General features: G+C 34.5%; 3 protein-coding genes across 6 annotated transcripts in view; 1 reads left to right on the top strand and 2 right to left on the bottom strand.

The window, feature by feature from the left end:
- Positions 1 to 49: 49 nt before the first annotated feature.
- Positions 50 to 6,809, bottom strand: LOC118750585 (growth hormone-regulated TBC protein 1-A-like; the record flags this gene model as incomplete). 3 transcript variants are annotated; one of them, XM_036485332.1, is given in 5 exon segments in its annotated part: positions 50 to 232; positions 326 to 583; positions 1,468 to 1,655; positions 5,584 to 5,820; positions 6,767 to 6,809. In XM_036485332.1, coding segments are annotated over 4 exon segments (664 nt in total), but the record flags the coding sequence as incomplete, so codon positions are not given.
- A 1,491-nt stretch (positions 6,810 to 8,300) lies between these two features.
- LOC118738621 (MICOS complex subunit MIC27) lies at positions 8,301 to 9,879 on the top strand. Of its 2 annotated transcripts, XM_036469538.1 has the most exons (3): positions 8,301 to 8,401; positions 8,473 to 8,758; positions 8,829 to 9,879. In XM_036469538.1, the coding sequence occupies exons 2-3, from the start codon at positions 8,592 to 8,594 to the stop codon at positions 9,364 to 9,366; spliced, it is 705 nt and encodes a 234-aa protein (XP_036325431.1). In that variant the 5' UTR covers positions 8,301 to 8,401; positions 8,473 to 8,591; the 3' UTR covers positions 9,367 to 9,879. The 2 variants fall into 2 exon arrangements, with proteins under 2 accessions (XP_036325431.1, XP_036325434.1); XM_036469541.1 differs by lacking the exon at positions 8,301 to 8,401 and having other exon boundaries at positions 8,453 to 8,758.
- A 3,345-nt stretch (positions 9,880 to 13,224) lies between these two features.
- Positions 13,225 to 15,631, bottom strand: part of LOC118738605 (serine proteinase stubble) — a 46,587-nt gene continuing 44,180 nt past the window's right edge. Inside the window, exons 8-11 of the mRNA XM_036469537.1 lie at positions 15,412 to 15,601; positions 14,062 to 14,359; positions 13,813 to 13,962; positions 13,225 to 13,737 (exon numbers count right to left, since the gene is read on the bottom strand). Of these exons, the coding sequence (XP_036325430.1) occupies positions 13,603 to 13,737; positions 13,813 to 13,962; positions 14,062 to 14,359; positions 15,412 to 15,601 (773 nt within the window). The 3' untranslated portion in view covers positions 13,225 to 13,602. The remainder of the gene's footprint in view (positions 13,738 to 13,812; positions 13,963 to 14,061; positions 14,360 to 15,411; positions 15,602 to 15,631) is intronic.

Genomic DNA, 15,631 nt, shown 5'->3' with positions numbered 1-15,631 from the left:
AAACTATTTTTTAACACTGTAGAAATATTGAAAAACATTCCATTCTTACCTAAATTTTCTATGTGCCGATTAACTTGCGGCGCTCGTCTTATAATCATTTCCTTGAATACTGCCAAATCACGTAATAGATTTGCCATATTTTTTGTATGATACTGTGGTACAATATTCTCGACAATATGTTTGAGTAGCCAGAACGATTTCTCTTCATCGTCTGTGACGATCAATAATAGTCCTATAAAAAAGATAGAAGATAAAGTTAATCAATATTTAAGACACATAGGATTTTTGCAACAAGCATTTGTAGAGTACATATTGTACCACTCACCCGCTATATAATTCAATCCTTGGCAGTAGCCAACTTCTCGATTATGATGCGCATACGCGACCAAAATGTTGAAGAGACGCTCCTTTTTCATATCAAAGTGAATATTGTCGGGAAATGTACGAGGTAGATCAATTGATATGGAATCGCAGATTTCTTTTTCGTAATGTGCGCTTAACAAATTACGATATAAAGTGGGTGAACGTTGTTGCAATTTGGCGGCGCCAGAAATTTTCATCCATATATCAGGACGAAAGGGTCCTGAAAAAAGGGGGAAGAAGAACGCATTTTAATGCAAAGCTAATTAAAGGGAATGGAAATAAAAGCTATTATTTATTATTAATTCTTAGGTAATTAAATATTCCATATCTCCCCTGATGCTTATCAGAAACATAATTTACATAAATGCATTTCCTTGCCTCAAATTGACGAAGAAGCTTTGCTAAACATTTAACAAGAATGTGAGCGCCAAATATTTATTTTTTTTATGCAAAAACATGTATTCAAATCAAATGTCAATCATAATCACGAGTGATATGTATAAATTTTTATTGCAAAATTAGTGAAATATTAATTTTGCCAGCTGCCTTCACATGTACATATAAACACTTTCCCAGCTGGTAATCTCATTTAAATGAAAGGTGTTCACTGGAGCGTGTAAAATTTCAGTTGCCAACTGTTGGTTATTATTCAAGCTATTAGCAGGGCAAACAACTTTTTCATATTCAGTTTATTTGGCCAACTCAGTGAAGATTATAGACGATTTGGATAATTCTAGATGTACTGATATAGGGCAATTGAACGATTCGACTTTTGGTTGCTATTCGCCATTGATTTTGTGGATATTCTAACGTTGATGTTTGCTATCACTTTATGCACCTGACCAAATTTGATCGTTTTCTATCACATTTTGGAGACATTCTCTGCTCCGTTTTAAAGACCACTACTAGAAATAAAGTTTTGTTTGTCTGGCAATGATGAGAGCAAGGTATGCCACGCTGAATTGAATAACAATCGAAAACTTTTCATCAAATCCTCGATGTGTATAGTACAAATATGAAAGTACAACAAATTATTTAATAAATTGACTAAATGCCATAAACACTATAAATAAGTTCAAAAAAGAATTCATAATTCATTATTACCTGGTATACCCTTTCGTATGTACCGCTTCAATTTACTGTCGATTATGGTGAGATCGGCATTACGCTGCAAGATGGCTTCCCATTTCATGCGGCGCTTTGTGAGCGTCTTCAGGTAACCGGACATGAATTGTTCATAATTTTTATAATCAAATTTATCCGAGCGTTTAAAGCCATATTCGTCAACATCGCTGCAAAGTAAAAGTAAAAACGGAGTAAATAAATAAATATTTTCATGGATAAGATAACAAGCGTGTTTGCCTCTGTAATTTCGTTGCGTTATGCTGCAAACATTAATCACGCTTTTTTCATAATTTTCTTATCAACGATTTCAAACGTTTTACCAAAGGGGAGTATACGTAAATTAAATGTATCACAGGTTTTTGAGGCCTTTCAGTTAATTTGTAGTCAATGCATTGACTTGGGGAAAAGCTAATCTTTGCACCAAGCAAATTCTACTTGGTATAGTTAAATTTGATATGCTATTTGTAAAACATTGTTTAGACAATTCATTGTAGTAAATAAAATGATAAAAATTTCATTATCACTCTCTGTGGTCATGTGTTACGCCTTCTACAATGTGGTATTTATAGACGACTGACTGGAAATTCTAGCTCAGACGATTGTTGTTCTAATTAAGCTGTAATCAGTATGCAATTCTGCGAATAAATCAAGACTAGGTACATATTAACAACGTGACCTATAAAATAAGTTTATTATCAGCTGGGTGGTAGCCAGAGTTTGTTTGATAAATAAATGGGTAAGTTTTTACTTTGTTGCGGGAGAGGGAGAGCGAAAGCAAAAAAAAAGCCAAACGACGAGAAATTAGCACGCAGGCGGTGATTTATGACGCTCATACATAAGTACGTACAAATATAGTAAATAATGAAACTAATAAAACTTTTAATATTGTAGGCGGATCAGTGCGTGATAAAAATTGATATTTGCCGACAGCAAGGTAGCGAGGTACATAGTATGTACATATGTAAGTTCTGCTCCCGCTTCCGCTTTTAAACTAATATTTACATACAATGATTAAATTATATTTTATTTTAAAATATCAAACCGCTTGATGCGAATAATGCCTATAGCACTGCTATTTATATACCGCAAAGTCAAATACCTCCAAAAGTGGTGTAACAATAACTCACACAAATTTGTGAACATTTGACAAAAGTTCTTATCTCAAGTTTGGCAATTTTTTTTTTTCATTAAAGCTACGAGTCGTTAGATTCCAATACAATATTTTATTTGTTAAACAATCAATATTTTATTTGTTAAGATACCATTTTAATAAAAACTTTGGCTAAAATATAAAACTCTTTTTTGGAAAATACAGCATTTTTCTATCTAGAATTAAACCCTATAAAACTATATAAGTTATACTGTATATAGGGTGATCCAAAACCGCGTACAAATATTTGGCATACGTTTTCCTGGGGCAAAAACAAAACAAAAATTGAGGGGACATTTTTCTCCCCCGGGCTTATTTACTAAGTTACGGCCAGTTGAAGATAAATTGATTACAGCATCGAAATCATCGATTTGTAGCTCATTTTGAGCAAAAATCTTTACGTACAAACCTTAAATATGATGAGCTTGGGAGGTATTCAAATCCCCATAAATTTAAAATAAATTTTGCAATCATCCATCACGATTTTAGTGCAATGAACTGTCAAGTTTTGTATCAATAAGTTAAAAAACCCATTTTGTTCCAGAGTCAAATCTTTATTATTTAAATTAGCTGCTCGAAAGGACCTTAATTTACAATATTACAAGATTCCATTTTTCGATGTAAAGAGAGGTGGTCCAGGCACTGTATCGAGGCAACTGATGATAAACAAAACAAAAGACTCTATTCTGGTAAGCAGTACACCGACTGTTGATGATTTTGAGAGGTTGCTGTGGTTTCCACTCTCGCACGACATCATAAAACGCGTGTGTTATTGCAAATAGGTGATATTCAAATTCAAAATAACTCGTTGCAATGAAATTATTAAAGATTGTCTGCAAATTTGCAAAACTTGTCTGTGGCACAAAAATCATAATGGATGGTTTCGAAATTTACTTTAAATTTAATCGATTTATCTTCCACTGGCCGTAACTCTGTAAATACGCCCTGTGAGAAAAATGTTCCCTAACATTTGTTTTGGCTTGGTCCAAGCAGTTTTACGCAGTTTGGGATCACCCTTTACACATGTATGTCACCTAAAATGCAAAAAGGCGTAACAACATCGTAAATGAAATGGAAAAAGTCGTCACTAATATTTTAATTTTTTTCATAACATGATGTGGGGAGTTGTAACTCGATGAAATCCATCATATAAATCAAAATGTGAATTTTGAATTTTTTATAAGTTATGACTTTTTGCAATTAAACGATGATGTTTGTTACGTTTTTTTGCATTTCAGACGACGATATGTATTTTACGACGAAGAAAAACTGAGTCAATTGAGGGATTCACAGCGGTGTCGTAAGTGTCGTATTGTTGTATGTCGTAAGCTTTAAAAGCTTAAATAAATGTTTAGAGAACTTGAAACGACAACCAACTATTTTTGAACACTGCAAGCATTCATAATATGACTTTGATGGTACTTTGCGAACCTCTTAACATATTTATAGGCGTTTAAAGCTCACGACATACAACAATACGACACTTACGACACTGTTGTGAATACCCCAAATATTTCTTACAGACGTAACCCAAAAATACACAATAAGGGTATTCATCAAACCTTATAAATGCATTGTAAACCGTATAAACATATAATTGTGTAAACCTTATAAATGAACTGTCAAAATTTGTATGAAAACACGTTTACACATTTCTGATAAATTTATCCAGCGATTTCACTGAATAAACTTGATAAACTGAAGCCAATGCAACTCTGTCGCAACTCTAGCTATGTTTTCTTGGGCAATAATCGGGATCCTCATACAAATTTTGCACGCAAATTCAACAACGATATGATCCTGATAGAGATCTGGTTCAATTATTATCCCGTCTGTTTGTTTTGCTTCACTGATAATTTGGCCGCAAAGTTAGTGAGGTAGTTTCTATAATTTCTTTATCCCCGTGCTAGTAGTATAAAGTTAGTGATACTGAGCTCTATGACCAAAGAAAACGCGACTATGGTCGCATGTGTAAACGAAAAGAGAGTGTGGGTCGTTCATGTAACAGAGTGCGTAAACTTATAAGATTATCTGCTTGATAAAGTTATCGGTTTAGATGAATACCACTAATAATTAAGTTAAGTAGGCAGAAATTACCTCTTCCTCTTCTATGTCGTGTACAAATTTCATAGTAGTAACTGACTAGAACAAAATACATATGTTTTTACCGTTGGAGTTTATGTAAATTCAAAACTTTAAAGGCGTTTATTTCGAGTTTTGCTTATTTGAGTTATGACATTATTGAAGTAAATGGGCGATATGTATGTACACTTGTTTGTAATGTATAAATAGTTTTGTATGCACTACAGTATCTCAGCCACCTGAATACTTTCAAGCGTGCATTGCCGATATTTGTTACCGGAAGGCACGTGAGCTGGGAGAATACAGTGAATCAAAAATTAAGTAAAACATTCATAAATGTGTTATAAGACTTTGTACTTTAAATGACGTAACGCAACATTTAAACGCATACATATGTAGGTATATGTGCATAAGCGTGGCACAAAGGTGTGGCAGAGTGGAACATTTAAACGCACATAACTATATATGTATGTATGTATGTAATATAGAAAGGCCCTATTAGAACTAGAAAAAGGCGTAGCTAACTAGAAATCCAAAATTCGCTTTTAAATTGATTATGATGCATTTCATCGAATTAGGTATATGTAGGTAAGTTCTACAGCGTTTTGTACAATCAAAAGTTAATTACGGTTTTTTTTTATATTTCAGCGACGATGTGAAATAGGGTCTTTCTTAATTTAAGTAGCAAATTTGGCACATCGATAACCTCCAAGTACTATGTATGTTTTCATACGTACAAAAACGAATGCATATGTATTTATGTAAATACCTTTTATGTATATCTATAGATAAGAAGAAATTAATTTTAATTTGAATGCATACTTATGTACATACATATGTATATAAAAACGGACATTACAAACCTGAATCTTGAGTTGCTACCTGCTGCTACATCCATAGAAATGTGTCTTTGTCAACCGTACTACAAACACGTAAAATTCAACTGGTTGATAGCAGCGGTTATTAGCAAAAACGACTTTTCAACTTTGGTTCACGTTCCCGTACGCACTTGTTACCGGCATCCGCTTAGAACGATTATTCACTCTTTGCATTAATTTAACTTCATGTAAGGTTGATATACTGCCTATTAGCATGCATAACTGAAAAAGCAAAGTAATTATTTTAATAGTGCTGGCCGTTTGTACAAGATAAGCCGTTCAACGAAAAATAATAGCTGGCAAATTGATTACATACAAGTAGAAATTTAACCACTCAGCTTAACTCTGCTCAATGCTCCGAGCAAAACTAACTTTAAAACCCGCATCTATCAACTACTTTTATGCTTTTATTAAAATAAAAGTTCCAAATGATATACTCTTACCGAGAACATCCATTATACCAGTGCCACATTTAGGCCTTAATTTATTGGTCTACCTGTCGATGCAATCTACTTTCGGCTACGACCTCCTTGAGTAAATTTGCTTACAAAGTTTAACATATGCACATACCACATATATTTGTGAACAATTTTACTTATTACTGGCGAATTTTGCTGGCTTAAGTATGCGAGCACAGGTGCCTTTTCTTTCGAAGCGCCCCACTGCCCTCAATTGGGGCGTTTTTATTCCGTTTCCCAGCAACAAGCAAAAATAACCTGATAAGGCGATTAACGATTTTCAATTGCAAGCCACTTGCAAAGCAAAGCCTCTTATCACTCGACTATTTTTAACACTATTGGTGCTAACGCAGGCGCCTACGTCAACGCCTCTGTATCCTAAACACTAGGCCCGCTGAAGTGGAGGCGTTTTTGCATTAATAATACCTACATACATACATATGTACTAAATTTTTTCTTGTTATTGGCAATAGGTATAGCGATTTTATTTTCTTTTATGTTGCTTGCAGATGGCTGTAAAATTTTAACCATTAGCATAGATTTTATAAGACTTCTCACAAAATTCCCAGCACTAGCACTAAGCAAAACTTGTTCTTGATTGTCCTTAATTCATTCTTACGCACTTTATCAACTATTATACGTTTTACTCTTTTTAAGTTCTAAATTTTTACTTTTGCCAAATTATTTTATTTTGTAAAACGCGCAGTTACTTTTTACTATCTGGTTTTTTCACCAGTCGCGCGCTTCTCCAACCACCTTTTCGCATTGAGCACAAAACAAAATTAGTTGCGTTCGATAACAAAATTAGCCAACACCAGCCAACAATCAAAATCAAGAGAGTAAGCGAAAATTCTCTCCCAAAGCCATTACTTGCAAAAACCGGAAGAAGAAGACACACCAGCTGACTTTGTTTTATTTGTAAAAAGCTGAAATTCATGTTGCCTCCATAGAGAAAAAAGGAAAGTGAACGTTCAATGTTCGCCAGGAACATTTCTAGAAGTAAAAACCAGTTGGCGCTATCATAAAGTCACATAGCAGGCAGCCAAAAAGCATATAAATACCAAAACTCGGAAAATGCAGTTTTCTTAGTTTACAAAAATTGCAACCATATGTTTTGTGATCATATGTTTTCGGATAATTTTTGCTGACTAAAATTTTGCCAGTACAAAATGAACGCTTGCTCTCTCAATTTTTGTGTGTTCGATAATTTTTTGTCGTTATCGAACGCCATCCAGTAAAAATTTGGAAAAAAACTATTACAAATTTTTGACTTGTCGGACGCACCTATTGTTTTTTGATTGTTTTGTTTTGAATCATTTTCCATGCAGAAAAATGACAGTTGACACCGCGGCGAATTAGAGACAGAGCGAAGTGGGAAATAGAGTTCTCTGTGATTAAAGGAAATTAGTAAAAAGAATTAAAGGGATTTCACTAGGAGAAAGTAGAAGTGATTTGGTTATAAAATGGTGTCTATAAATAAACTTTTGCCGAAGCAATTTTTCAAATTTTGTTTTGATGTTTCTCGTTCGGACACACGTATCGGGCAATCCGGTTTCTTCTGCAAATATACGAGCAATTTGTATACAGAGTTTAAAAATGAATTGCCTCTGCCCCTACTTTCGCGCCGTCTTCTATACATTTGCATAGAAACAACAAGTTCCTGCATATCATTTAAAAAAAATCCATATTTCCCTTACCAACGTTTTATGCAATTCTGAGGATCTCACGAAATGGAAACCTATTTCGGTAGACACAAAAAAATAAATTTGACAGCGTTCGTAAATCAATGGCGTGCGTTTATATTAGTTAAGTGTTATAGAGACGAATTCGCTATAGAGTAGTTTACATGTATAGAAAATGAAAAAAATTTAACTATCTTCAAAATATGTTCTTCATTGTAAAACAATTAGTTTTAGAGGAGTCACGCTTTTATATTGGTTTTTATTAATTGTTTGAAATAAAAAGTAATTTACATTTTATTTTAACTTAGGTAGGTATTTGAATTATTTCAACATGTAAATTACTTCTAATTTCAAAAAATTGATAAACTCCATTTAATTAAACCAATATAAAAGTGTGACTCCTTTAAAACTAATTGTTTTACAATGAGGAACATAATTTTTAACACAAGTTTACTCATTTAAACATAGATTTTAAAAATTTTTAGGAAAATATACAATCCAATTAAAGTTATACAATTTGTCCTACTCGACTCCACTGTCCTGTTTTTCTTTACTTTGTTTTGACCACCTTTTCTCGCACAGCGAATTCGAACAGCTGTTTGCAACTGTCATTCCAATTGTCACTTTTTGTGAAACGGGTCTTATGCAATGTCAAGCAACCAGGTAGTTATTAAAGCAATTAGTTTTTGTTAAAACTTCATTTATTTTGAAGAAAATTTATTTTATCATTTTAGGCTGTTGTGAAAACATAGACGACTAAGCGAGAGTCACGAAATTGACCTAGTGCATTAGCAGGATAAGCATTTAACGCCAATCAGCGCGTCCATAACTTTGCAGGGCAATCAGTCGCAATATGTTCCGAAGAGTTCTTCTAACAGCACCAGCTACTGCTGCGTTGCTGGCCGCCGTACCCATAAAAAAGGTAGAGCCGAAGGCAGTTGAAAACGAGGATGTTAAAGCTAACTTCACCTGTAGGCCCAGTGATTTGCCACTCTATCAACCATTACACGAATTGCACAGGTATGTACACGCATCATTTAGACGTACATACATATACAATTTACCACTTTAAACCCTGTTCATTTAACAGCGTAAAGTCCGAACCACATCCGAAAAAAGATTCCGCACTGCACGAAACTATCGAAGATGGTGTGCGTGTTGTGCGCGTTCAGGTGCAGGCAGGCCTGAAAGCCGTTGCCGATCAAAAGGCTCAGTTCGACGGCTACATAGAAACAGCCAAAGCCCACACACAGTCCACCATCGATTATCTAAACGAACCACAGAATGTGTTGCCACGTAGCGGAGCAATTGCCGTTGGTGGTTTGTCTGGTTTCATTTTTGCAGCACGTGGTGGTTTCGTCAAAAAAGTACTTTACACAACTATTGGTGCCGGAACCGTGGCTTCACTCTGTTACCCACGACAAGCTGAAGTGTTTGCACGGGATGCCCTGTTTCAGGCGCGCAAAGGATTTGTCATTGCGTATAACTTCGTGAAGGGAGTAAAACCGGGCGAAGAAGTTGATACGGATCCCCTAAGTAAATTTCCGACTAGCTTGGATGATTTGAAATTGTTTGCTTTAGATCTGTACGACGAAGCTAAAGAATCGATTTTTGGCAAGAAAAAGTAAATTCGACCAATATTAAAAGCATAAGCAGAAAATTTAAAGAAAATAAGAAATTTGAGAGATGACATCGCATGGAATTTTAGTGCTGTATTTGTAGTAGCTATCAGCAGAGGTACTAACGAAGTTAAAAGATTGGGCTAGGAGGCGTGCTGAGTTGCTATAAGCTACAACAGCATCGGAAATATGCAACTTTTCTATTCTCCCAGCCAACGTAAATACTCCAATGTATTATAAATCAAGCTGTATGCATATACATAAATACATAGCATTATAATTTTAGCGAGAACATAGCATTGAGAAATGCTACTTTATAACTTTAAAGTTTGAGCAGCTTTGCAAAATTATTTTGAAACAACAATAACGATATTTTTTTGGATTTTTGTCTGGATCTAATGAGAAACTAGTTAATTATGAAAAATGTATACAAAAAGTATTTGACTTACTCTGGCAGTTGGAACTATTCGTGTTCGAATTACTCAAAGGCAAAAATAAACACAATGCGAAAGGCAAATGAGATATGGTAGAGCCTTTTTATTCAAACATTTTACTTTTGCTAAGGATCGCAAAACAACCATTTTATGGGAATGGTGCGTAAACGATGCAAGTATTGAACTTTCAGGATGCATTCTCTGCTTATAATAAATGTAAATTTATGGGTAAAGTGATGAACAAAATGCAATAAATATATTTTTCTGTAAAATGGGTTGAAAGGATATTTGCTGCTGCCTTAATGTGGTGCATTAGTAATATCGTCGTTTTGTTTATTAGTACACGGCCTTTTTTCAAGAAAAAATGTATTTATTGCATTTTTTTCCTTTTTTAAATGTTTTTTATTAGTAGGAAATTGTGTCCATAACTGTATATTACAAGCACTCTGGAGCATGGAAGGCGGAACATGTTTTTGAACTGTTTATTGACAGCTTATTCGTAGCATTTCGAATTTTTCAAAACGCTTAGATTTGGATTGGTTGAATGACTCATTTAAATCTTATCTTTACTTCTTAAGGCAGTGTCACACGATTGCTACATTCATACAGATTTGTAAATTTTTTTATATTTTTCTTATAGTCACGATTGGTATAATTCTTCTATTGAAAAATTTGAACAAATTGTTTTTTTCGGGATTAGGATAAAGAAAAATATTTGTGCATCTACATTTACACGATTCAGTAACGATTTTCATCCAATTTTGGGCAAATGGCCAATCGTGTGACACTGCCTTTATGGATGCCCAAAAATCAAACATTTTATATGTATATTCACTTTTCATTGTAAAATTAATCGGTATGACTATTGTTCTCATAATATAAAGCGCCTAATTTGTATGGGCGTGTTCAATAAAAATTAGTGTCAATTACTGCATATTAACATAAAATGTATTTCCATAAGTTTTGCGTGTTAGCTCGCCAAAAACAATTTTATTAATATTTTTGTTTACATAAATGTAACAATCAAATTCACAAACGATTAAACAGCAAGAGAAGAAGGGGCGCTTAGACAAAGCGCAAAATGATTTATGTATCCAAAGCATCCAAAATGAAGATAAGTATGTCACTACATACATACATACATAAAAATTTTTTCTCTGTGTTGTTTTTGTGCATTGTATTCCATGGGTTCAAAAAAGTGAAATTTACATTAGAATGGAATAGCCGAATAAAAAGCTTGTGAAAAACGATACATACTTTTATGAAATTTTTTGCTTTTTTTCTTTCTGCAGTACGAAGCATTGGTAAAAAAACGAACTACCTGAATAAAATAAAAAGTTCGTACAAAAAGAATTGTTAGCTAGCGGTACTCGTAGTAAAATATGAATAGTGATTCTTTAGCTCACTTTTTATTGAATTTTTTCAACTACTTGTACAAATTTTTTTTGTTTGCCTTTTTCAGTTAGAAATCTACCATTCAAATCGTATACTCAACCCGCACATCATTAATAACTGAAAATGCCAATCATTCGTCGTCGTTGGCCACTGTTAATGTCCCGCTGGCAAACTGCTGTCACTGCTGGTAGAGCCCTCACTTTACCGTAAATTTGGTATTTCGTCATTTTTTTTTTTATTTTTTCAATATTAGTTCAATTGACTCTGCCTTTTTGTAGTTTTATAAATAGCGCACACTTGTTCAACGAAATAAAAATAAGATGCCTCTTCTTTGTAAACTACTTTATTTTTTTTATATATCTCACTCTATCAATTATCTCCATTTCATCTATCCATGAGTAGCAGGTACTACTTATGTACATTGAATGTGACCTATTTTGTAATTCACGGCATTTTCATTGTTTTTGCTTTTGCAATTTCATTTTTTTTTTTATAATGATGCTGGATATGCTAGCGGCATTGAGATCAGCTATTTGAAAGTTTTATCACTTTTTTAAATTTTTTGGTGCTCCTCATTCATATAAATTGCAAAATTGACTGCAATTTGCTCATTGAACTTTAAAAGACGAGGAGTAAATGGAGGGCTTCGGAGCGAAGATTCTGTTTTCTTCGCTCCGCTCTAGTTCCATTTCGGTATTTTATTTCGCTCCGAGCTCCGCTCTTGCTCCACTTTAGCTCGCAATAAAAACGTTTATTTATTTATTTATTTACATATCGATTCCTAACCGCCAAAAAAAATTTAGGCGAATTTTTTTTGAAAATTTTATTTTTAATGCATCTAGATGCTTTAGGAACACTTCTGCATGCAAAAGAAAATTAAATAAAATGCCAAGTTCATTAAATAGGGAAATTTATTTAACACGGTTGTTTTCAGCGAAAAAAAATTATAATTTAAGTAAATTTATTATTGATTTTTTTTTTAATTTTTATTTAGCTTGAGGACGTTATTTTTGAAAATTTTTCTGGAAAAAACAATAATAAATATATTTCAAAATAAATCGTTACTGGGCCAGAAAATAACAACAAAATATTGAAAATTTTTCTTTAAGGAGCTAAGGAGCAAATGAAATTTTTTAGGTTTTTGTTCCAGCTCAGCTCCATCTAAAATCCTTTGTTCCTTAGCTCCTTGCTCCTTTGCTCCGCTCCGCTTCGAAGCCCTGATGGAGAAGAAGAGTACTCCTTACTTACCTACTGCTTACAGAGTTTTAGATATTACCTTCCTACTCTACCACCCGCGCCTCTAAAATTAAAATTTCAGTCCCCATCTTTTTAAGCAAGCCGTGGGGGTGGGGTGGAAAGAAGATTTATGATTACAATACCACTTACCTGGAAATACATATGTATGTATATGAAACTCGACCGCATGACATTCAAATTATTTTCGTTTTTTTTGTGTGTTTTTAATTATTTGAAACAACTCGCAATTTTTCTATTAATTTTTATTTGCTTCTTTGGGCAAGATTAGTCATTAATTAATTAATTTTATTTAGTTACTAAATTATTGCCTGCACACTTTCATTTATTTAAAGAAAAATTTATAGAATTCATTGCTAATTTTAAACAGATTTTTTCCACTATTACATACATACTATGTACTTATAAACTACATATAACATATCAGCTGCAAAAATGTGTGCCATCGCTTTATAACAACAGTGTTGATGAAATGACTTTTATTATATACAAAATTAAATAAATTAAATAGCTACAAATTAGTCAAGTAAAAAATAAATATGAAAAGCGAATTCCAGATATTAGATTCAAAATTCAAAAAAAAAAACATTTGCATGAAGTCAAAAATTAAAAATTAAAAAAATAACAATAAAAAGGAATAAGTAGATAATAAAAAAAAATCACACAAGAAAAGTGTTAAATTGTGATTTAGAAATATACATTAATTACAATTATTAAAAATTCTGTTAAAAATAAATGTGCGCTATTAGATCTTAGACTTTTCACCGTTTAACGTGATCTTGTGTTTTTTTGTTTTGATTAACTGTTATTAAATTCATTTGCTCTTACCTACATTTACTTAAAACTATTTAATTTTTTTAATTGTGGCTAACTACTTTCATAAATATAAATCACATAATTTATATAAATTAGTTAGTATTTAACAAAATATTTTTAATTAATATTGTCGCTTTTTTAACTAATACAAATAAATTAAAAGGTAGAAAAAACCGAACAAATTTCTAGTAGAAAACCGCGGAAAGCTTGAAACACACTCAAACTAGGCCACTGTGCTTCGCTTACAAGCTCAAATTGCAAGCAAAATTAAAATTCCTAAATATTTACAGTCAATTTGACGCAAACGTTTGCTTGTTGGCAACATCCTTCTCATGCGCCATGTCCATCACGACACATTCTCCATGATCCAGGGCACAAAGCGTGAGATGCGCGTGCAAACACCTGGCAAATTCGCCTCCGCACAGCCAATGCCCCAGGAGATGATGCCGGCCAGAAAGAAGCGGCCATTGGCAGCTTTTACCTGTTTTGTGGCGGTAAATAAGAAAAGTTAAAAAAAAAGTATTAAAATATAAATACTTCACACACTCAAACCCACCTGCAGTGGTCCGCCCGAATCACCTTGACACGAGTCATGTCCGCCATTCTCATAGCCCGCACACACGAAGATATCCGGTATCGACTCTTGCCGGCCGGCGCGCGCAAACATTGACTCGCAAATGCCGTTACTAACAATCGGTACCGATACCTGCACACAGCGGTATTTACGAGCACATAAAATAAATCAAATAAATTATGAAATATATATATTTTCGCAATGATATTTATGAGCATTCAAATCGTTTACCTCTTGTAGCACGGATGCCAGCGTGCCGCCCTCACTCAGGCGCCCCCAACCCGTCACAGTGGCATTCATGCCAATCAACAAACTATCCGTTTGTGGCAGACATATTGGGCTGACATGTGGCGCAAACTCGACTGACTGTTCCAATTTCACCAGCGCCAAATCATATTCGTAAGTGAAGAAATTATATTTGGGATGTACGACTTTCTTGGCCACACCTCGTTCGATATAGGGCAGCTGCTCTTGCACATGGGAGAAGTCATATTCGCCGACGCGTATGCGCATTTGGGATATGAGGAGACTGGAAAGAAAAAACAGAAAGGAAAAATATAAAAAAAAACACTTGGAAAATTCGTGTTGTTAATGCCAATTAAGTTTAATGGAGGAACTGGCGAAGGCTTCAATGACTTCATTTTTTACACACCACCCAAATGCCACCCAAAAATAGCTCTCCTAAAAAAGTATAACATTTTTCTGGAATCGTGGTTTCGTAAAATAGCGCCGCGCCTTAAATCCATATCATCATGATCTATGAGAATTAAATACGATTGATATGGGGGTTCGCTAGCCTCCCTCTGTTGGAATCATCGGTAATGGCGGCCCTCGATTAGTCTTCGTTTACTGCATTCTCATCTGATCTCAATTAAATTCTAGTCCAAATTTATTCCTCTTTCTTCAGAGTATTCCTATTCTATCGCATGAAGCTCTCCAGATCAAACCCAACTCAAAGGTAGAATGGTTTTGCTAGGCTAAGGTGGCTAACAGAGAATATTTCGTCCCTGCTCATTTTCCCTTCGGCTCTGCGGAGGTTGTCTGCTCGAGCAACTCAGCTACTGTTATGTGAAGAAGTCCCAACGAAAGATGAAAGAATCAAACTGTTTCAAGTCCTAAGATTGCGTAAGCTGTAGCCAAAGGGCGGATGCTTGAGGTGATGTTGAGTCTTATCGCAAGTATTCTAATCGGCAAATGGTCAGTTAAGCCTCCCATCAGTGCCAAGAAATGTGACTTGTCTAGCTTTAAAAGTTTCATAGACCACTTCCGCGATTCAATCGCAGTCAGAAGGCTCCCTACGCAAGAGACCACTCCTTTAGTGCTATCGAAAGCGATTTCAAAATCGACAAAGCCACCAAACCAATAAATTATGCTCAAAATGTTGCCGCCTTTTGCAATTCTCAGAAAATCAATGCAATTTTACTACATATGTACTTATAGTGCTCCCGCAGTCTTAGGTCTTAAAATGCATCAATAATGCCCAGAGTTCAAAGTCGTATTGCGGCAAGCAGAAATAAAATGCTTGTTATCTCATCCCATGCATATAACATAATGACAGTTAACAGTTATTTAATTACTTACTCATCGACACAGTGCCCCGCAGTAGCGATCCAGTTCTCGTTGATCAGCGCGCCCCCACAGCGATGTGTACTAGAGAAACCGAAGAACGTAGTGCGTCGCACCGACACTTGCCACGGCCAACGACCGAAGGCCGCACTCTTGCCTCCCACAATGCGGGTCTCCGGACGTGCTAAAACCGGAATGCCACATTCTGCATACATACAAATAGTTATCCAAAAGG

The sequence above is a fragment of the Rhagoletis pomonella genome, unplaced genomic scaffold (assembly GCF_013731165.1).
Source record: "Rhagoletis pomonella isolate Grant_MI unplaced genomic scaffold, Rhpom_1.0 Rhpom_scaffold_00001, whole genome shotgun sequence".
NCBI lineage: Eukaryota > Metazoa > Arthropoda > Insecta > Diptera > Tephritidae > Rhagoletis > Rhagoletis pomonella.
The sequence above is the reverse complement of the archived record's forward strand: the minus strand, read 5'-3'. Positions and strand labels throughout refer to the sequence as shown.

Coding starts and splice junctions, on each gene's coding strand:
- LOC118738621 (XM_036469538.1), top strand. CDS start 8,592: ATGTTCCGAAGAGTTCTTCTAACAGCACCAGCTACTGCTGCGTTGCTG. Junction 8,759..8,828: donor CCATTACACGAATTGCACAG/GTATGTACACGC, acceptor TTCATTTAACAG/CGTAAAGTCCGAACCACATC.